This window comes from Telmatherina bonti (assembly GCF_933228915.1).
Source record: "Telmatherina bonti genome assembly, chromosome: 6".
In the NCBI taxonomy this organism is placed as follows: Eukaryota; Metazoa; Chordata; class Actinopteri; order Atheriniformes; family Telmatherinidae; genus Telmatherina; species Telmatherina bonti.
In genome coordinates this window covers 20,217,108-20,240,793 of record NC_136624.1, presented here as the reverse complement: position 1 = coordinate 20,240,793, position 23,686 = coordinate 20,217,108, and the positions used below count along the sequence as shown (strand labels likewise).

The window sequence follows — 23,686 nt, the reverse complement described above, 5'->3', positions numbered from 1 at the left end:
ATGTGCATGTCAGCGTTTAGCCTAACGTTCTTCATTTACTTGTCTTGGAATATCAGATCTGGACATCATTAGCAGTGGTGAACATGTGAGCTGTGATGAATTATTTGAACAAGGCTGAAATAAAATGAAATTAATGATTGTCAAACAAATCTGTCAAAAATGTTAAGATAAAAAGTCAAATTAAGCAAATCAATTTGATTAACCATTGAATCTTTCTCTATTATTTCAGTTGTCTGTGTTTACTGCATTTGTAACTGTTAGAAATTGTTTGGACACATTGTTTGGACAATATTTGATATAAGAAAACATTGAGGATCATTTTAAGGCGGGGGTCCTGAGTGCCACAGTTGGTAGACGACCTGCACTATAATTCGAAGGGTTTTGTTGATTTGTTAGGAGGTAAGACGCAGTTTGCTTATTAATGTCATTGGCAGATCTGTAGGCAAGGCCAACTTCCCATATTTAAACTAATAATTTATTGGCAGAAGGAGCTAATCCTCTGGTTATCTGTTTAAAATGCAACTGTACCATTTGTTCATGAATAAAATTCCATGGCATGGACTGCACAGTGGCATAGTGGTTAGCACTGTGGCCTCACAGCAAGGTTCAATCCTCGACTTGGGGAGGCTTGGACAGTGGCCTTTCTGTGTGGATTTTGAATGTTTTCCCCGTGTATGCGTGGGTTCTCTTCGGGTTCTCCGGCTTCCTCCAACATCCAAAGCCATGCCTGTTAAGTTACTTGGTTACTTTAAAATTCCCCCTAAGAGTGAGCATGAGTTGTTTGTCTCTGTGTGGCCCTGCGATGGATTGCCTTTCACCCAAAGACTCCTGGGACAGGCTCCAGCTTCCCCGCGACCCTTCATCGGACTACGTGGTTACGATGATGAATGAATGAATGAAAATTCCAAGGAAATGCTTTTAAAGCGAGTCTCTTCTACCCGGAAATGTTGTCCCACCAGAGTCCGCCTCACTGTCTATTTTTTTATTCACATGGCTCACATGTCCACCTGGATGTCACATCCTTTCCATGGAAGGAGATTGTTAATCCATTCTAATTTTAGAGAAACTTAAAGCACAAATCAGGAAAAACAAACCGATCCTCTTTGAATCTGGAATTAAATCTTTACTCAGCAAGCCAAGTGCAAACAACGTCAGAAGTGTTGGTTGTAAGAGGTGACAAATAAACGGAGGACATGAACACATGACTTTGTTAATTCGTAGACTCTGACTGGCCGAAAACTAAATATATTCCATGCAAGAATTTAAATTATAAGCTATTTTTTAGAGAAGTGAGTAAAAGCTGCTGAATTTAAACACTGAAATAAATCCAAATGTGCTTGTGGGCGGTTGCAGTAAATGAGCTGCATTTGATTAATGTCAGTGGGAATATGTAAAGGTGCGAGATGGAAATGAGAAAATTATTTGTTCTCCAAACACTCTGTAAACAGGGCGCAATATTTACATACGGTCTTGTTGACTATGCTGGTAATCAAATTGTTGCAGACAACCCAAGAAAGTTCGACAAAACTTTGAATGTGTTAGGACTTATCTTAATTCAATGTTTATCAGCAATGCTTCAAAAACTCTGACCGGATTAAATCACTTATCCAAGATAATTAACAATCACAAAATGCAGGTATAAACTGGAGTAGAAAACCTCCAAACTAAGTGTGTAGCTTCAATGCAAAATCCTCAATGTTCAAATAGTTGTGAAGGCAAAAGGCTGCTCTTGCATGACAAGAGAATCCCATTTGATCAGGATGTTGTCGTGATAAAAAGTTTCTGAACGCACCTGAAAAGCCAGTGTGCTTAGTTCACATCTGAAGTGGAAAATGTTTACTTTGTGGAGTCATTTTAAAGCCAGACCGCTGTGTGAATGAGCAGAAGTCCTTAAATGGGAAAATACATGGAGAAGGAGCAAGTTGACCTGACATCTGATGGTAAACAGATGATTGTGTAAACAGGAATATGTTCATGCGAGGGACGCGTGATCACTGCGAGGACTGAAATGTGTGTGTATGTGTGTGATGAGCCAATGTTATATATACGCCCTGCTTCTGTGAGTGGGGAGATCTTTTCTCTGCTTTCCTCTAAGAATGTAAGCTGGTATTATCTATTTTTTGTAATAAATCCATGTTAATCATCCGACCCGGGTCCATCGTCTTTTGCTGGAGTGACCTCGCATTGAAGTTTGATTTATGACATCTTCTGGGTCGGTAGCGCAGACGGTCCGAACCTTTCCCACCTAGAATAACATATCCTTCTGAGTGGGAATTTAATATAATTAAAGTCACCCTAATGTTATGTATCACATAATGGAATTCTGAAACACTAAGGGAAATAATATAATGGTTCATTAGAATATGTCAATAACTGCCTGAGGGCTACGAAGAGATCAGAGTTAACATGAGGACATGAAATTTGAAATGAACAATATCATAGAGACACACAGCTGAAGATGAAATAGAAGTCTGATATTTGAGTCATCTGAGTTATTTCAAAACAGTTTTGATCGTGCCACAATCCCAGCTCTAATACATTCTTGACACGTGGATGAGAAATGGGTAGAAGACTGAAAGCTTACTATGTAATCATATAAAAACAGGCCAGAAATGTTTGCTTTTCAAAACAAACTCACAATCTTAGGAAGCTGCCTTTTTATTCATCCATGAAGATAACATGATTAGCAGCCTCAACCACATTCCGAGGAGAGACTGAAGAAAAAAATAAAAAAAAAACTGTGTCAATTGCCGGGGTGTTATGGCATTTTAAAAAGAACTTGATTGCATAGATGCAATCTCCTTTTTCCAAACCCTCTGAGGCTCTCTGGTGATAACTATCATGAGGAGCAGCTGTCATGGCTGGTAGTGTGACTCACACAAAGCGCAAGAATGATGTCCTGGATGAATACCCTTAAACCCAGTGGGAGTGCGATGTAACACTACTCTGAAGTGTTTGAGAGTCTTGAACCTATAGGTCATTCTCTCATTTTACACGGACAAAAATCTATTACAAAGCCTATCTCTCTCCACTTGCATTTGACCCACCAGGGCAAAGAAGATTTTCTCTAATTGTTTTTTTTTTTTTTTCTTGGCAGTTGAGTTGGCCTGGTTAAGACCAGACCAAGACTATATTATTTCTCTGATTGATAACTCTGCCATTCAGAGCAATCATTTATACATATACAGTATTTTTTCCCCCATCAGATTTGTGACTGATTTTTCTAAGGATTTCTTCAAGATTTGTAAATAAGTTAAACAATGATTTCCAACCCATTTGTCACTGTGCATGTATGCTATATTACATGTTTATTATGGATGATAAGTGTAACATTATTGATAGTAAATGGTTGTATGGTCCTGCAATATGTTCATTATTTAACTTATTTACAAATCACAAATCTACGTACAGTATTAGTCCAGAATTTTGACTGGTACTGTTGATGTTTTGATTCTAAGTAGTTTCACAGCATTAGACTTGCAGGTCCTCTACTGATTAGTTGAATATGCAAAACTGAAAACTTTGTACTTCATTATGTCCATAATTGTTTAAAATCACAGCCTAATTATGTTCAATATTCAAGAAAAAGAGTCTGCATGGTGCTCAGCAGGAGGATGAATAGCTTTATTCAGAAATTAAAAAGTATTTCAAAAACAACCTTTGTACTTCTCTTTACAAAAGATCACTTCCTTAGCCCACTAATAGAAATTTTTCAAAAGAAGAGGCTGCAAATACTCCTTGTGACCTCCACAAGCTGAAAGTACATTTTGTTCTTTCCATTATCACTGAACTTAACTGGAGGGTCACAAAAATGAATAAAAAAAATGAATTACTAAAACCCTACAGTATTTCAGTATTAAGCAAAGGTGAATTGATTTGCATCTCTGAAGATGCAATGGAACTCAACAAAGCAAAACATGTTTAAAATGTAGATCATCTGCAAGAAGATAGGGACCCAACTTTTCCGCAGCTATGTAGGCCTACTCTGGTGTTGTTGCTATGGGCCGGTCCAACGGTATGTGAAGACTTAAACTGTTTTCAAGCACTGTTTTGCATGAAAAGTGCTTTATAAATGTATAAAATGTGATTTAGAGACAGGTGAGGATCACAACATGCAACCTAGAAATCCCCAATGAAAAAAGCTGACATTTCTTCAGGCTTTTGAAAAGGAAAATATGTGTTTGCAGCATAAGAAACAAGTTCACTGTTAGTGTTGTTTCATATGAAGCCGGTGCAAACAGTTGGCATGTGATTCACACACAGACTGCAAAGTGGTCAGCTTTAGAAGGAATCTACTCTTGCAGCTGCCCAGCGCTCTTGGTTTTCTACGTACAAAAGTCTGAGATGTATTTATTTGTTTAACATACAAATATCCACAGGGTGGTATCACAACACCTCAGCTTGATTTTAATAATCTTCAGGCAGATAAATATAAATTGCACCAGATTCTGAATGAACACTTTTATGAACTACAGTTTTTAATTTTTTTTTTTTTTTTTTTTTTCCAAGCCATGTAGCGAGCAAATCAGACTTTATTGCAGTTTGCAGCATAGTGAAAATCAATTTTGGTAACTTATGAATGGACACATAAATAATTCCATTCTCTATCACGCTGTCACTTTCTCACTGTGTGGATGTAGGAAAACCAGGTAGCTCCTGTTCATTCAAGAGAATTAGAACACTGCAGGGTCCACTGGCTTTAAATAAAATTTTCTAAATCAGTTCATAAGTTATTCAGTCAGGCTTCGTTCCAATGCCTCAGCCCCTTGTTTGAAGGGACCAGCAAAGTATAGTGGTCTAGAAAAGGATGAGATAAGGGAACAGTACAGGAAACCAGTGGAGGAAATGAGTCTTCTGCAGCTCCACATTATAAAAGTGATGCTGTGTTGAATTTAAACTGGTTCCACAGGCTGAGGAGAAACATATACTGCCAAAATGTTTGCTTAGATGCAGACATCCCCTCAGTACAAAATGATGTTTTCCACTTGGAGACAATAAAATAAATCCAATAATAACTATACTATGACATCCTTTTCACAAGCATAGTTGCTTTTTTTTTTTTTTTTTTTTTTTTTAAGCAAAACAAGAACAAACCAGATTCTGGAGATATTACAGTAAGAAGCATAGCACAAATGTGGGCAGGCATACTAAATCCAAGTCTCATTCCTCCAGTTCAGACCTGCAAGAAATTGAAATATTTACTGCATTATTAAACTAGCTGTCTCAGACTGCTGACCAGTATAGATGCTATATCAAACATCAGTTGGCAAACTATACGAAATCATTTCCACGGTGATAGTGATTTGTTTGTGTGGGTGTTTTACCCCATTTCACAGTATATGTAATAACCGTTTATCCATATAAACAAGCAGGGAAATAACCAAGTAAATAAACTAAATAAGTAATTGCTTTGCTTTATTCATGCCCCCACAGGACCTCACAGTGTGTTGTTGAGGCAACATAGAGGCCACAGCTAAGACTCCTCTGGCATAAAAATGACTTCCTCCTCCAATGCAAATGTCACAAAGAGGCTTTGATCCACTCCTAATCGCTAAGTAATCACTTTCTTGTTTAATCATTCTGTGATGGTAAGAATGGATTTCTAAAATCTGGTATAACTCTGGTTTAAGGATTATGAATTTTCAAGTCCTGCTGAAAAATGAAGCACTACAGCATGCCTTAAAATCAGAGAGACAGGAAGCAGGTTTTAACAGTGTGAATTTAAATCTTACACATAAAGAAGACGTTTGTCATTTTGTTGATAAGTACATAAGCCATCATGTTGCTTCTTTGTGTCAGTGCTGACTGTTGCTATCGTAGTCCTCAGTGACAGCAACTGACAAACAGTTTTTACTTATTTTTATTATATTTATTGAGTGTGTTTCACCACTGGTATATGATGTGATTTACTCCAATCCTTCTCTTTACCACGTGCTGTAGATAATAATGTGTTATAACCACACAACTATACAATGTATTTAATCATGTTGTCATGGGCTAGAAATGAATCAGTAGGAAAAAAAGAAAGAAAAAACCTCATTGTGAATTTTTCCATACAGTCATTTGCAGAATTACCTAATTAATTTGATACAGAGTATGCTTTTCATAGATTCCTAAGCAGCTCTGGGAGATGCTGACAATAAGGAGGTATTATGCACCCTTAGCAGCATTGAAACTAAATATCCCACTGTCATCATAGTTGCTAGACAGGCAAAGCAATGATCAGTCCCTTTGTTGCTATTAGCATTTATGGATAACAAAAGAGACTCATCCTGTAGTTTGCTGACATGAAGTGTGTAATTATCATTCCATGTTTAACAGGCTGCTTATTTGCCTCAGTAACATCCTCAAAGGGAAAGGTTGCGGTGCACTGATCCATATCACCTTATCTCCTATTCCCTTGGGGGCATGGCATTCGGCATGGAGCAGCAGGCTAATAAAGATGGCAGGGGTTTGTACCACAGCTTAAAGGGCCAAATCTCTTATTTATTTTAACTTACAAAATATATAGTGCAAACATCATAGATATATGTGTGATGATTCAAGTATTTTTTTAAATGTTTTTTTCAAGTACTTCAGTTATTTTACTGCGCAAATGGTAGTGTCACTCACAGTTTTAATGTGTTTCACACAGTAAGTTGCTCTTACATCTTTATCACACCTAATATGAGTGCCGTCCTTGAAACTGTATTAGTTGTCAATCTGAACAGTGAGAAAAATATGACATCTCACATGTTTGGTTCAAGATGCAAAAAGGGAGAAAGAGCCTAAAAGCCACAAAAAGCCTTGTGACAAAGAGAAGGTGCTTTTAAAATTGGCTGACTAGTAAGTACTTTGACTGCTGACTGGAAATCCTTTGATCATTATACTGCATCTGCTTTTTCTTCAATAAAAAAAAAAAAAAAAAAAAAAATAAAAAAAAATATATATATATATATATATATATATATATATATATATACATATTATTCCATCTGTGTGAATAAATATAAATGCAATGCGGGTGCTTCTCAAGTACTTTGGATCACAGCTTGATACGCAATTTGGAGACAAGATGAAGGCAGAGTAAAGCTCATGCTCTCATTTTAATGATAATATGCAGTCAAACAAGCAGTTAAAAGAGGGGATCAACAAACCTCACAGCCACGAAGGGCACACTCATTAAATAACTCATTTATCCCTCCTTACAGACTAAAGGAAAACTAAATCGTTATGTTAAATGTTTTCTGTAAAACAAATGTGCACAGACAGATCAGGCGGAGGAAGATTTCTTTGTTGTCTCTAATCGTGATAAGATACACCAGTCTGACTGAGAAGCATATCAGGAAAACAGGTAATAAATCAGAGAATGGCATTGTTTAACAAGCAAGTTAATTCTCTTGACGCTAAATTATCTTGTACAGAAAATCAGTGGATAATGGAAGCATCACTATGAGCTTTGGGAGTCAGAGTCATATCAGCACCATGGACAGAGGCCAGTAAAGCCTTTTTGGCACAGAGAGCAACACCACAGGCAGCTGTGCTGATTGTGAACTGTGAACCAGTCCTCGTGGTAGTAAATAGCACTTTTAACCAGACAAATATTTAGTAAGTGAGGAGGAGAAATAGATGGATTGTTCATGGAAAACTATACGCCGCAGTAGAAGATAGGCAGGGAGTTTTAGAAGCGAGGCTATTACACCTGGGGATTAAACAGCAGGAAGTTAGACACCAGAAAACCCCAGAGGAGTATGCTGTGCATACTCACTCAGTGAGCTCTCCTCTGAACTCACAAATTTCCGTTGCCCAGGCAACCCTGTCTTGAAGATTTTGAACTCGGATTTAACGTATGACGCCTCCTGTGTCTCTGCAGTCAAGCAACAGGATTACTGGCTAGAAAAACATTTCACTTTTCAGACGAGCATCCAGTTACATATCTTTGCCATTGAATTTGGAGGTAGCATGTGACAGGAAAAGCCAGCATTAAATCCAGTGACACATTGCCCTCAGGTTATACTGTTATTTTTTTTTCCCTGTTTTTCTTTTCTTGGCACACTATGACAAGAGATTACTCATTTGCATCGTTGTTACATAGTGCTTTGACGTTGTCAGCAGCGTCAGTTAGATTTGTCGAATGTGGGCCAAGAGTAAATCTGGAAGCACAGCAGCTTCATTAAAAAATTAAGTGTTTGAGAATAAAATGTGGTGCAAAAAGTGTATTACCACACTTTGTATAGACATGTATTGCTGTAAATTGGACCCCACTGTTGTGGTCGGTTCATGTTTTGTATCAAGAATTTTTTTTTTTTTTCTTTTTCCAAATAAATGCATCATGTCCTCCTCAAAGCTGCAATTCTGAGACTGATGGCCTGTATCCAAACACAGTTGGCTTGTGTAAAAGTGTAGAGCCCTTCTGTGCTGTCAAGATTTATCATGATATGCCAATAAGAAATAAATGTGTGTGGAAATTTGAACTGAACCTAGTGCAAGAAAAGTTTTAAATGTACATAAATTTCTGTTTTTAAATTAAATTAAATTAAATTAAATTAAATTATTTATTTTTTTTTTTTTTTCCTGCTGAAAATAGAAGGCCATGTTCCAGTCATATGCCAACCGTCTCCACCCAAACTAAACCCAAAAAGGGAAATAAACATCATAAAAAAACACCTTAACATTTTAGGAAACAGTAGTTGGTTGTGGCTGTAGCTTGGAGCCTGAATCATAGAGTAAGTCAAAAATGTTTTACTTGTGCTTTTGTAGCACTGTATGTTTTATGCAATTTCTACCACTACCGCAACATGACTAAATTGTCCCTGAGGCCTCTGTAGTACTTTGGAGAGTCTGACACCCAGTGGGGTCAGTGTGTGACGTACTATGGAAATTGTTTTGAGGTATTTGTATGGTGGGACCAAGGAAATTCCTCCAACTCCACTCAACACCTAAAACAACAACAAGGGAGGAAAATAATAAACTTTAAGCAAAATGTACAACTTTTAAAAAGTATTGTTTCAGTCCATCTACATTTATGCATCTGCACACAGTGTCCCAGAGCTGCAGGACATTATAACTCAGGCTTCTTGTGTAACCGACTTGTAATGCTCTGAATCAAATCTGTGGAGGCAGATGGCTTCATTAAAACTTGACGAGTATTCAGTCATTGTGGCTTGATGACTGAAAGTGTCTTTGAGTGTCTTGCGTTCTCATTTTCTACACTTTAAATTCTATGGATATGTTACAGATATGACATACACACGTGGCAAGAGCTTAAATCCCCTTTGCACTTTCACTTTTATAATATTTATAACAATAAAAAAAACAAAAGCAAAACAAAATACAGAGCTATTGTTTGTGAATATGCAGTTTGAAACTACTCTGTACTGTTTACTTTACTACTGTTTACAACTTGAAAAATGTATGACCTATCAGGTGACTGCCAGCATATAGAAGGAAAATATGTCTGATATGCACCCATAGATGCTTCGGTGCAATGATGTCCTATAAAACAAAGAAGGGGAACGGATTCTCTACAGTAAAAAAGTGCAAAACATAAGTGTACAAGTACACAATTTGACAATGATAAGTAGAGAATGAATAAATATATAATTTAGAGAAGCGCTGACAAGACTGACATAACTAGAATATTCTTATGGCATCCACCAGCTTCATAACAGCTTTGCATTCTCTTGGGAGGTGAATAGGAAATTTAACAATGAAATTCACTTTTCTCTGACATTAAGTCTTAACTAACCTCGCCTCATGAGGGAACAATTCTTTCTTTCTATCTATCTATCTATCTATCTATCTATCTATCTATCTATCTATCTATCTATCTATCTATCTATCTTTTTTATATCTTAAATACATTTAGTGAAAGGAAAAACTTTCAACTGATACAGATTAGTCAGTGATTTGTTAACATGGATGAAGCTAAAAGAAACTGGGTAATAATTCATATTTTGCCTTTTTAGTTTTGAGAATTAAATGTTACCTTCTAATGTTCAGGTATTGACTGCAGGACATGAATGAAACACTGTGAATGGTGTCCAATTCAGCAGAAAGCCGGATTATAAATTCAGGAGTGTCTGAATCACAGTAATGAAATGGGCAGAGATGGACATAGCTAAATAATGAAAAAGGAATCAGAAGCAGCTCTACTAGCAGACAACTGGTGGTAAATTAGGGAAGGATCTCAAGGTAGAAACTCCTGTTGGTGAGAGAGAGGATCCCAGAGGAGTTATGTCTGGGAAGAACGGAGGAATTCTGTAATGGGCAGAATCGAGGACAGTGTGTGTTTGGATACGAGAGCAAAGACGGTTGTGTCTTGGTTAAATTCAACATTTTGCAGAGAGGCGCTCGACAGGCCAGTTAATAGACATCACTTGCTCCATCGACATCAGCATGCCACACCTGGCTGTGTTATATGTATGTAATAATTAAAATAACACAAATTAAAACAAGCCTGAGATGAGTGTACATGTCTTCAAGGAGCTGTGTCTGAGTGCTACATAGTCATGCTAAATCTCCTCCCCCAAGGAGGCAGTGCATTAGTACCAACCTATCAAATGATCCATCATTACTATTTGGCATGCATTTAAAGCATAGAAGACAGCTTGATGGTATTACATATCTGCAGTGCATAATCCGTCGCCTGCCAGTGTTCACCACTCACTAAAAACAGTCATATGGCCTGAAGTGCAATATCATACGCACTTGAGAGGCCCTCATTTATTTGCTCTTGAAGCATTAGCTGTAGGCCTATACAACATCCATTACTGCTTACCGCTCTCTTTCTCTCCCTTTCACTCCGTGCCTCCTCCTGCCATCTTGAACTAAATGAAATGAGAGTATTAACAGGACCTCTATCCATATCAGAGGAGTGATAGGCATCACAACAAGACAAAGGTTTTCCAAATGTTTTAATTAGACTTTCTGCTGGTGGATGTTGCATTTTTCACCTGTGTTCATTTCCTCTTTTTTTTTTTCTGCTGCAGACTTTAATTATTGAGATGCTTTTAAATACAGAGAAGAATCCCTGGGCTTTGCATTACATGTTTAGACTAATGATCACACAATCAAGTCATTCTTTCCACTTTGATCAAGTTTTGATGTGTAATCTATCGTATAAATGAATCTACCCAAGTCACTGCTCTCTCATTGGGCTTCGAACATGTATGTTCGGTGTTTAAAATTTTACATTCTAAATTATCCCACTTTTACCGTGTGATGGACTGGCGAGCTGTCCAGGTTGTACCCTCCCTTTTGCCCAAAGACTGCTGGGATAGGCTCCAGCTTCCCCATGACCCTTTATCAGACTAAGCGGTTAGGATAACGAATGAATGAATGACTGATCTCATTTTCATCTCAACAATTTTTTTTTCATTTTATCAAGTTGACTACAATCTACAATTTGGCCACTAGATGTCACTTTATCATGTACACCAGGCAATTCTGAATATACAAAATACAATGAAATCATTTGCCTGAATCCCAGTTAATATGGTTTTAAAGCTTCCCTGAGGTTTCTCTTATGAACATCCAAAGATATGTTAATTCTGACCAGTCTGGGAGTGTTATGAAAAAAAGAGAAAAAAAAAAAAAAAAAAAAAAAAAGAAAATAAGATCCTCAAACAGAATATATCAGGGTCTTGCACCACAGCTGAACACTTGTTGAAATATTAAGTTAGTTCAGCCCTTCATCTGATTGGCCAAGACTTGATAAGATACTAAGATTCCCTAGGTGAGTATCAGCCCAGCTTCCATCCGAACAGGAGATAAAATGAGGAGTCAACAGTATTTAGTCAAATAAAAAGCAGAGATTAAAGAAACTTTGGCAGCCAAGTCGAAGTAATTGATTTATAATTCATCAGCAGTTGTGCTGATCAGTGGCCACCTGAGAGATGGGGCAGATTTCCATTACAACCTCTTTACTTCCCCCATGAGAATATTTAATATGGCATTGTGCTTAAAGTTTTTTTTTTTTTAGTCTCTTTTTTGTTTGTTTTTTACCCACAAGTACAAATATCATTGTACATTGCCCTACATACATTGCCCTACAATACAAACCCAACTTGATTAAATGAAATTGTCACAGCAGTGAAGGTGATCTATGATTCTAAAGCTAATGTGCAAAGTGCCATAAATCTCTTTATGTCCTACCTTGAAAGGTCAGCATTTGCAAAGATGAGTCCAGAGTCACTGTTTTATTTCACAACAATAAAAGGTGCAATGTGAGCTGGGCGGCAGCAAGGGGCGGGGACCCTGGTGGTCCGATCCCCGGCTGCAGAAGCTGGCTCTAGGGACGTGGAACGTCACCTCTCTGGTGGGGAAGGAGCCTGAGCTTGTGCGCGAGGTTGAGCGGTTCCGACTAGATATAGTTGGACTCACCTCGACGCATGGCTTGGGCTCTGGAACCAGTACCCTCGAGAGGGGCTGGACCTTCTTCCACTCTGGAGTTGCTCATGGTGAGAGGCGCCTAGCAGGTGTGGGCATTCTCATCAGCCCCCAGCTTGGTGCCTGCACGTTGGGGTTTACCCCGGTGGATGAAAGGGTAGTTTCCCTCCGCCTCCGGGTGGGGGGACGGGTCCTGACTGTTGTCTGTGCTTATGCACCGAACGGCAGTTCAGAGTACCCACCCTTTCTGGAGTCCTTGGAGGGAGTGCTGGAGGGTGCTCCTTCTGGGGACTCCATTGTTCTGCTGGGGGACTTCAATGCTCACGTGGGCAATGACAGTGAGACCTGGAGGGGAGTGATTGGGAGGCATGGTCCCCCCCCTCTGAACCCAAATGGTGTTTTGTTATTGGACTTCTGTGCTCGTCATGGATTGTCTATAACGAACACCATGTTCCAGCATAAGAGTGTCCATATGTACACCTGGCATCAGGATTCCCTGGGCCGCAGTTCAATGATCGACTTTGTAGTCGTATCGTCGGACCTGCGGCCACATGCCTTGGACACTCGGGTGAAGAGGGGGGCGGAGCTGTCAACTGATCACCACCTGGTGGTGAGTTGGCTCAGATGGTGGGGGAGGAAGCCGGTCAGAGCTGGCAGGCTCAAATGTGTTGTGAGGGTCTGCTGGGAACGTCTGGCTGAGTCCCCTGTCAGAGCGAGCTTCAACTCCCACCTTCAGCAGAGCTTCGAACATGTCCCGAGTGAGGCGGGGGACATTGAGTCCGAATGGGCTGTGTTCCGTGCCTCTATTGCCGAGGCGGCCAGCCGGAGCTGTGGCTGTAAGGTAGTTGGTGCCTCCGGGAGTATGGGGTACCGGACCCCCTTGTACGAGCTGTCCGGTCCCTGTACGACAGGTGTCAGAGCCTGGTCCGCATTGCCGGTAGTAAGTCGGATCCGTTTCCGGTGAGGGTTGGACTCCGCCAAGGCTGCCCTTTATCACCGATTCTTTTCATAACTTATATGGACAGAATTTCTAGGCGCAGCTGAGGTGTTGAGGGGATCCGACTTGGTGGCCTCAGGATTGGGTCCCTGCTTTTTGCGGATGACGTGGTCCTGTTGGCTTCATCTGGTCGTGATCTCCAGCTCTCGCTTGAGCGATTCGCGGCCGAGTGTGAAGCGGCTGGGATGAGAATCAGCACCTCCAAATCTGAGACCATGGTCCTCAGCCGGAATAGGGTGGATTGCCCTCTCCGGGTCGGGGGTCAGGTCCTGCCTCAAGTGGAGGAGTTTAAATATCTCGGGGTCTTGTTCACGAGTGAGGGAAGGATGGAGCGCGAGATCGACAGACGGATCGGTGCGGCGTCTGCAGTAATGCGGGCTCTGCGCCGGTCTGTCGTGGTGAAGAAGGAGCTGAGCCAGAAGGTGAAGCTCTCGATTTACCAGTCGATCTACATTCCTACCCTCACCTATGGTCATGAGCTGTGGGTCGTGACCGAAAGAACGAGATCTCGTATACAGGCGGCTGAAATGAGTTTCCTCCGCAGGGTGGCCGGGCTCTCCCTTAGAGATAGGGTGAGGGGCTCGGTCATCCGGGAGGGGCTGAGAGTAGAGCCGCTGCTCCTTCGCATCGAGAGGAACCAGTTGAGGTGGCTCGGGCATCTGGTCAGGATGCCTCCTGGACGCCTCCCTGGTGAGGTGTTCCAGGCACGTCCCTCTGGGAGGAGACCCCGGGGAAGACCCAGGACACGCTGGAGGGATTACATCTCTCGGCTGGCCTGGGAACGCCTCGGGATCCCCCCCACAGAGTTGGCAAATGTGGCTGGGGAGAGAGAAGTCTGGGCTTCCCTGCTTAGGCTGCTGCCCCCGCGACCCGACCCCGGATAAGCGGCAGAAGATGGATGGATGGATGGATGGACAATAAAAGTGAGAAAGCAGAGGCAAGTGTAAAGACATAGTTCCTGCCTAAGCAATAAAATGCTGCTCATTAATCAATAATTTTCAGTTGAGGTTGGAGGGTGAAACCATTGGATTTGTTACAAGTGTTGTATTGTTCATGTGTAGTTATCAAACACTGTCAAGATAATTATCCAGTAAAATGCAGAGCTACGCAGTGATCTGGAAAATATTTTTCATCAAACATCACTGCTTAAAATGTGTTGTGCCTGTCTCTGGTGAGGTGCATGGCATTGATCTGCACATAGTCAAATAAATGCCCCAAAAACAGAATCCAACATGACAAAGTAAAATCTTCACCAGCAAAGTCACATTTTCATTACAAATCAAAAAGAAAAAAAAAAGGTTTAAAATGCATGTTGGTCATTGGAGTAAAACTCTAGCAACATAAATAATATATCACAACAACAACAAGGGTGCATTTTATTCAGACTTGATAACTTTTCAAGCTCTACAATTTGTTTGTAGCCCCTGCAATCATTCATTCATTCATTCATTTTCTAAACCGCTTAATCCAATTCAGGGTCGCGGGGAAGCTGGAGCCTACCCCAGCTGGCTTTGGGCAACAGGCAGGGTACACCCCGGACAGCTTGCCAGTCCATCGCAGGGCCACACAGAGAGACGAACAACCACTCACGCTCACACACATTCCTAGGGGCAATTTAGAGTAACCAGTTAACCTAACATGCATGTCTTTGGATGGTGGGAGGAAGCCGGAGAACCCGGAGAGAACCCACGCATACACGAGGAGAACATGCAAACTCCGCCCCTGCAATCAACTAGTCCCATTCCAATCAACTTTACAAACACAAAAAAAAACCACACACTATATTTTTCATAACTGGACTGGAGAGCTTCTGGCACAAAAAAAAAAAAAAAAAAAAAAGAAAGATCGGTCAAGGATTTAGCAGCAGCATCTGGCATGTGCAGGCTAAGTGCTTATTACAACTGAATATCTTAAAATGAAACAACTTTCTGTTCTCTGAAATGTGGTATTTTGCACATCAATACACAGCTTTAAAAGTTGCTCTGGTAAGAAAAAAACAGCCTTAGACACAGATAGTTCTCTTTTTATTTCCTTCAATAGCCATTTAATTATTATTAACGGAAAGCAATTGGAATTTTAATGACTGTTGAGTCACCAGCTGTAAACTATTAAGAAATGATGGTGATGACCAGCAGATTGAGAAATCCAATTCCCAAGCAACAGCCAGTGATACCTTCCACAGCTGGCATGAATGGCAGCTTGCTTTCTAGCAACAGCCACAAACACATCATATGGCTATTGGCATTGACTGAATGGACAGAAATAACACATATAAAAGCTTCTTGAAAGCATGCAAGACTTAATTGCCTTAAAAAAAAGGTTCACTTACCCTGTACCACACAATCTCGCGCAGTCTTCCGTCAGTTTTGAAGTTACACTTGAGAGTAACAGTCTCACCGATTACAACAGGAGGCAGGGGCTCTATTGTAACTGTTAAATATCCTGAAAAACAAACAATACAAAAAAAAAGAAAAGGTGGAAACATGTTATCAGAGATAGGAAAATATAAAGAGATAATGTTCAACACAACTTCTTGCTGCATTTTCTACCTGTAGAAGGATGTAGTGGCTTTAAAACCAAAAGAGTGCCTCGGACTCAGTTTCTTTTGAGAAAATGCCATAGTTTATCCATCTACAATTACACGATAAGCGCTCAACAAGCACTCTCCCACATGATTTTCCAATGGCTCAGTAAACAGCACTTAAGTGATTCTTACACAGGAAGCAAAAATAATCATACATTACCAGGTCTGGAAATAGAAATAAACAAAAGATTTACAGCACAGCTTCTAAAATGTGCTCCATGAAATACTATGAATTCAGTTCTGAGGACATTTTAAATGGGGAAAATGCAGCCAGACAACTATAGATTCAGATCAACATGATGGCTGTAGATTTGTTGGTATACTCAGTTTGCATAATGCAATTTTGGCCAAGCACATGTGTCAGTCAGACATAAATAAACAGTACAGTATGTACAGGACTTTGTTGAATGAATGTATGCAATGGGGCTAGGTTCTGTGGTTGCAAAACAAGTTCACATAATCACCCATGCACTGCTGTATTTGACAGTTATTAGATGTTTGTGCTGATGATGATTTGATGTAAAGTTGTGGTGGTATGCACCTTACATCTCTAATGGTTTTGTGTTTGCAAAGAACATTATTTCAGAAGTTATCTATCTATCTATCTATCTATCTATCTATCTATCTATAACTTTGGTTTTGTTTATAAACATCAGGTAGTGGCGTGTTCTACAAATCAGCTGGCAACAAACATGGCTTCCTCTTAAAATGTTTTATCTACAGTTTATGGCGGCAATTCAGTCAGAATTTAAAATTCATACTGCTTATTATGGTTATGTATGGCATGTAGTATACATCCAAAAAAAGTGTCCAAATTTGAATAAAATTAGATAAGAAAAGTGAGACTTTAACCATAAACATCGAAATGCAGCAGACATTAACAAAGTGTCTGTATGTGTACCAATTTACGCCAATCTAACAGAGAAAAATAAGACTACATAAACCAGTGGTAAACTACCTAATCATCATTGATACTGTCTGAGCACTAGCTGTTTGCAAAGCTATCTACATACTAGGGCTGTGACGATACACTTTTGTCCCGATTCAATTCGATTCCAATTTTTTGGGTGCCGATTCGATTTAAATTGCGATTCTCACAATTCTTTGATATTGCTGATTTTTGTAGATTAAAAACAAAATTAATGTATAAAACTTTTTTTTTTCTCTTAATATTTCTTGATTTCAATTAGAAAAAAACGACACAGCAGCCTGATCATCATTCTGCTGCTTTAACGCCCCAGAACACAAGTAAAAAGATAAATAAAAACAATAAAAATGACAAAAAATTTTATAGTGGATTATTTTTATTTGTTTTAAGAAAAATAGATTTTTTTTAACAAAAAATCGAGTTTAAAATTGTGAAGAAAAAAAATCCTGATTTTCGATTTTTCGATTTGATTTTCCCACCCCTACTACACACTGCTTCACAGAGATCAGCAGATACAGTTTCCCTTTGCTAAACACAACACACAAGATAAGACAATACAATAAAATGCAATACAATACAATACAACTTAATTTATTACGCACTTTGAAAACAACAATGTTAACCAAGTGCCATAAGGACAGGTATGTGATTATATCTCTCAAACTGTAGACAATTAGTTCTGATAACAAGAAAACCTGAGTGGAAATGAATATTCCCCAAAACATTTAAACAGAGATTTAAAAAGGAAATATTTTTTTTTAAAATGATTCATAACCTGATGTGGTAGTGTCAAAAACACATTTATTTGGGAAACCAGTTTATAAAATGTGAAAATATTTTATTTATATCTTTTTATATCAGAATAAGCCAGTGTGTGGGCTGATCACCACTGACAGAAAAGAAACAACCTCTGACAAACATAGCAGCAGTTTCAACCATATGCAGCATTTAATGACAGCATTATATCTTCCACAACAGATGGATTGTAAAAATGCATAACAGGATAAGATGGAGACTGGTGGGGGTTACTTATACTGTATACAGGCAGATGTCAAATTAAAATAAGGGAAAATAGTGGCCTTGGTTATTTTCATAAGGTAATTAACCAGCGTGTGTCACCAGCACAGCTATGTGCCTAATTGATCTTACAAGTCAATGGAATTGGCATGGGATGTAATTCCAGTGGAAGGACATGACATCACTCCTCTGGAAAAAAAAAAAAAAAAAAACACAACCCGGTGGTCAAATGACAATGAACAGCTTGTGGGTGAAAATAAACCCAGCATTAAACCAAACACCCACCCTGAAGTTGCAAATTGTTCTAATACCTTAAGATTTAGCAAAAAATAGTCTCCAGTCAGCCTAACATTCTTCCCTGCACTATCTGCTCCAGAACTACTCCCATCACAGAATCAATCTTCTTGATCAGTTTGTTCAGTCTCTGCAAATCTCACAAAAATCACTGCTCAGTTCTCTGTTCGCCATTTGTTGTCCTCCACTCATCCACCCCACAGCAGAGGAAACATCAAAGTATTTCTGAAGATGACAGGACTCAGAGTTGTATTGGAAGTCTGAGGTGTACAGTGTGAATTGAAATGGGGAGAGTACAGTCCCTTGCGGTCCTCTAGTATTGCTGATCACCATCTTAGACACACAATCTTTCAGCCTCACAAACTGTGGTCTGTTTATCATGAAGTCAGAAATCCAGGTGGTTAAGGAGGCATTCACTTGAAATTTATTGAGTTTCTCACATAACAGAGAAGGTTTGTTTTGGTTTATTTTTTCAGTTCTTTTTTCACATGACTGCAGGAGAAAGACAGGCTAGAGGTGGAGGCTGTTGGGTCTTTTAAAGAACATGTCTACAATGTCTGCTCATTAGCTCTGTCCAGACCTCCATCAGCCTGATCCCTATTTTGAATTGAAGACAGAGATCCTTTTTCATTCCTGATCACACATCCCTCTTGTTTCCATTTGCTGGAGCTGACATTCTAAACTTTTCCTGTAGTTCTCCATGCACACCTTCATCTTTGTTTTGAGTTTTTGTGTTGTCTTCAGTACCTCCACGTCTCCCTCCCTGAAGGAAACCCTCTGGCTCAATTTTCTTGGTGGCATGATGCTGTCCACGTAGAAGTTGGTGTAATCCTCACACACTCAGTCATGACATTGATGTCCTCTCCATGTGGTTCACAGAGGACATTCCAGTCTGTGGCCTCAAAGCACCCTCTAAAAGCATCTTCTGCTTTATTTGACTAGGTTTAATAGCCTGTATGATGACTCGTTGCTGCAGAACAATGGGCTTGTAAGTGGAGTTGAGAAGAACCAACTTCCTAAAGGAGACAGGGCAGAGGGGCTAGATGCATTTTTCACAATTGCATAAAATAAATCCAACATCCCATTTTCTCTGCTGGAACATCTAACACATTGTGGAATGTTGCCAAAGTTGCAGAGAGGACGATGTTGAATTCTCCAGAGATCACAATGAATGTGTTAGGATGCTGTGTTGGTAGCTTGGCAACAACAGAGCTGATGACATCACAGGCTGGCTTTGCAGTGGTACCAGGTATAATATAATATACTACCAGAAGAACACAGGTAAATTCTCTGGGTAAATGATATGGATGAAATCTCAGCTAACAATTATATGTCCTCTGTGCAGATATTCTTCCTCACAGTGACATGTCAAGGATGGCACCAATGGTAACTAAACTGCACTGCAATTCCACCTCCCTTTAGCTTTCCACTGCTTTTATTGCAATCCACATGCAAAGCCTTGAACCTCGGCAAAGAAACATTAGAGTCCAGAATGTGTTCATCTAGAAATGTCTTGGTGAAGCATATGATATTGCATCCCCTGTATTCCCTTAAGCTCGTCCATTTTGTTATCAAGCGAGCTGACATTACACATCAGAACAGTTGAAAGACCCGCTGTTTTTGTCTTTGCTTCACTGCCCCACATTCCCCTTGCTTCCTTTTCAACTCATTAGGGATTTGTAAAGTTACTTCACTGATTATCTTAGTTTATTAGACAGTTGGTAAACAACTGTTACGTTATCATGGAAACTCAATATGTATGTCCGGAAAAAATCCAAACTACACTGAGAAATCCATTGAGCAGCCCAGCCTCTGAACCAGCCTCCTATGGTCCATTCCATGGCTAGTTTGCCGTCTTTACCCATCTTGCCCTTGACAATTTTGGTTGTATTAAAGTTCATTTTAAAATGTTGTTGCTTGATGGTGGTCATATAATAGAGTTCCTTTCTTTTGAGCCTTATTTTATATCAGGTAGTGTATCAGTGACAAATAGAAGAGGTTTATGCTATTTCATTCACCCCAACAGCAGCCACATAGGTTTAACATGCATTACGAATAGAAGCAAAGTTTTTACTCCTTCATAAGAATTTTTTACCCAAAACAGGTAATGTAAAGTACATTTAGAAAGCCTCAAAATTGACCAACAGAGAGCTATGATTCAATATGATCAATCAAACACATGTATATTTTTACACAAACTTTTTCTGATCCCTCTCAATGGTTCTGATATATCTCTTGTAAGCTTCTACTTTTAAATGAAGTAGTAACAGTGAAAGTAATGTTTACTGTGAGTTTAAAAGCCAAACTGGTACAGAAAGATCTGTACTGTATGTCCCATCAACAAGCGTTCATGTAGTAATCTCTATTATTATTATTTAACACAGAAAGGATTTAAAATGAAGCACTAAAGTTTATGGGTTTACTGTATAGTTATAATTTCATCAAAGACAGTCACGGGTTTGATTTTGAATAATTTGAAAGAATGCAAAGCTCAGACAAAGTTACTGAAGAAACTGATAGCCTCTAAAGCAGGTCTTTGGTATCTGTGCTGGTGAACTAACAGATGACTTTCTTTCTCATGTCACTGCACCTAGATATGCTTATTAGAAAATCTTAATTTAATCAGCAGGCTCTCCGGAGTCAAATTGAATGGATAAACCTTTCCGGAGACCACATGTCATTAACATAGAGCTGATGCTCTTAGAGAAAATCCTCACTACTTACTATGAACCCACAAGAGAAGCAGTCTGGCCTGTGACTATCGCTCTGTGAGTTAACCACTGAGGTTATAATAAATTATTTCATTAGAAACCTAAAGCTGTCAGTTTTTTTAAAAATTTTTTTTATTTTTCATTCAATTGATGATAACTATGTCTTATTTTTAGTAATACAATAAATAAACATTTAGTTCAAAGTGGTAAAATATTCTTTGCATATAGTAGATGGCAGTTGACTTTTGTGGTTGGACAGACTCGTCATATATGGCATATTTCATGCAAAAAATAACATATGCACATCTACAGGACCTCTCTAGTTTTGAAACAACTACAAAAAGACACAAAATGCAGAAAAATGTTTTTAATATCTAAATATCTTAATATAACATTATTTCACTCATGTAACTATGGCACCCTATAAAAGTTTTGCTCTGTATGATAGCACATTTTTTGTGTAGGTGTTTGCTCTATTTTCTTTAACATTGTTAAATCCTTTTGAATGCAATCTTACTAATGACTCTAAGATAGTTTCATTTACAAGACTGAAATGATCATTTTCTTATTTTATTATCAATTCACGATTAACATATGAAATATTAAGAAGTATAGTTGGAAGATGAACAACCAATGAGGTGGCCATATTGAGTGTGCTCCCAATACAGACATCCTCACTCAATTGAACTGACATCATCCGTTATTGTATGGAAAAGTGAGCCATTATCATTTATCTATATTTGATCAGCATGTGAATTGACACATGCGCACATCATCACAGCAAAATCGTCATAGTTTACCAAGAAATTATGTTTTATTTTTCTTACGTAGCAAATGTACAAACTGTTGTACATACATTTTTAACAACATATTCAATAAACCGGTAATAAGAATAAGATGGGTTGCCAAATATTTATTATAAACAATTCACTGACTATGTGGTGCAGTGGAAAATGAAGTGTACCCAGTTACAGAAAAATGCTTCAGAGCTTGGGAGGAGGGATGACGAATTTGTAAAATAGGGTATTACATGGGTTATGCATGCATGCCATGGAACTTCACATTTTAAGGAATCCTTATGATAAACTGGAGCAGTTGGAGTCTGCTCATACCAAAACATGAGGGCATAATTCCCACGCAATCCAATATCAATCGAATGAAATCCAAATGACTTCATAAATTAGACACATTTCATTTGCCAATTCTCTGCTGAAAGTGCTCCAGCAAAGCAATATGTCTTGTTATGCTTGATGCCCTTGTTAAAACATGGTTTGATATGAGCAATATTCACACAGCAAGGAAGCCAGTGTTAATTTGCTTATAGGGTCAAAAAATCAACAGTGAAACTGTTTATGTAAGACAACCCCCATCAGAAATAGTTCAACACTTGGGAGTGAAATTGAAATATAAAATCTATTCTTGCAGGCAAGTCTGGTCAAGATGACATTAAAAATTATATAAAAGGGCTTTTTTGGATAGATAAGAGTCAAATAAAACAAACTCATGACAAATCCCTGGAAATACGGTGGATTTTAATGAACACGTCCAACTGAGATAATTCTTTCTTCAAACTCATTAATACAACTCAGAATTTTGTTTGGGTATCGACAAAAAAAAAAAAAAGACAGCTAAAAACAAGTAACTTCGTACATAAATTCAAAGTACAACACAGCTGCAGATTCATTGTCCTAGGCAGGGATAATAACTTGAAAACTAAAATCTAATGCATGACTCATACAATGAACCAACAATGAGTTACCAAAGGCTACTGCAGAGTCTGGAGTGGAGACTGGAGGGACAGACTGAAAAAATATTAAGGAAGAGTACACTCTCTTGATCAAAGGATAATCGCCATCCTTAGAGAAACTAACATGTTTCATAGGGATATAATTGGTTATCGTGGACTGTGAAGCTACTTTTCCATAGAATATGTTTTGCATGAAACTACTTGTGAAACATTTTTGGCAATGAAGCAAAATTCTTAGAAAAAACGTGTAAGCAAGTGTGGAGTGGCCAGAGAGTGCAGGGCATTTAATTGGCTCATATTAGCTGGTTGTGGAGGCAGACAAGGCCTCTGGCTTGTCTTAATCCATCAGAAGCGCTGTAGGAACAACATCTAATGAGGGCTGCAAACTATGCTTTCTCCCATTAATAACAGCAATTTGCCAAGATGCAATGAGAAAACAAAACACAGCCAATGATGGACCGGCTCAAAATGTGCCTGTTATTGTACTTAGTGATTTATGACTATGGCCTACCTTTGCTTAGATGTCAGTGCAACTAAATGTATGTGAAAAATGGAAGGAGAATTTTCTAGCTCTCTCTCATCAGTGCCTTTAAGCAGTATAAACAGAGTGCTGACTTTTGGAGTATAAAACACAGAATTCTCCCTTTCTTACAGTGACCTATGTCTAACGGTATGTTATTGCTGGTGCCTTTGAATGATCACTGCCCGGTTATCTATTGTGTTTAAACAAACAGAATGTTAAGGAGGTACTCAACATGGGTCAGTAAAAGCAAATGGTTAGTATGAAAAAGATACTGCTTGTGATTAATTAATGGAAGTTGTGAAGAGAGTGTTGAGCAGCCTGGGTGTTTAGTTTGGCTATAGCTGTTGTAACACACAGGGTGTTGTACTAACTTACTGAAACAATCGTGTTGATGAACCTGCAATTAACACACTGACTAAGGGATGACAAACCAAGGCAAAACAATGACACAAACAACTTCATTCATTCATTCATTCATTCACTCATTCACTCAGTCATTGGGAGACTGATTTCATC

The 23,686-nt window shown here is 38.9% G+C and overlaps 1 protein-coding gene across 1 annotated transcript in view; it reads right to left on the bottom strand.

Annotated features, from left to right (window-relative positions):
• Positions 1 to 23,686, bottom strand: part of igsf21a (immunoglobin superfamily, member 21a) — a gene marked incomplete at both ends in the record, with an annotated part of 171,435 nt that overhangs the window by 100,225 nt on the left and 47,524 nt on the right. The window contains one exon of the mRNA XM_079243027.1: positions 15,696 to 15,808. Within this exon, the coding sequence (XP_079099153.1) occupies positions 15,696 to 15,808 (113 nt within the window). The remainder of the gene's footprint in view (positions 1 to 15,695; positions 15,809 to 23,686) is intronic.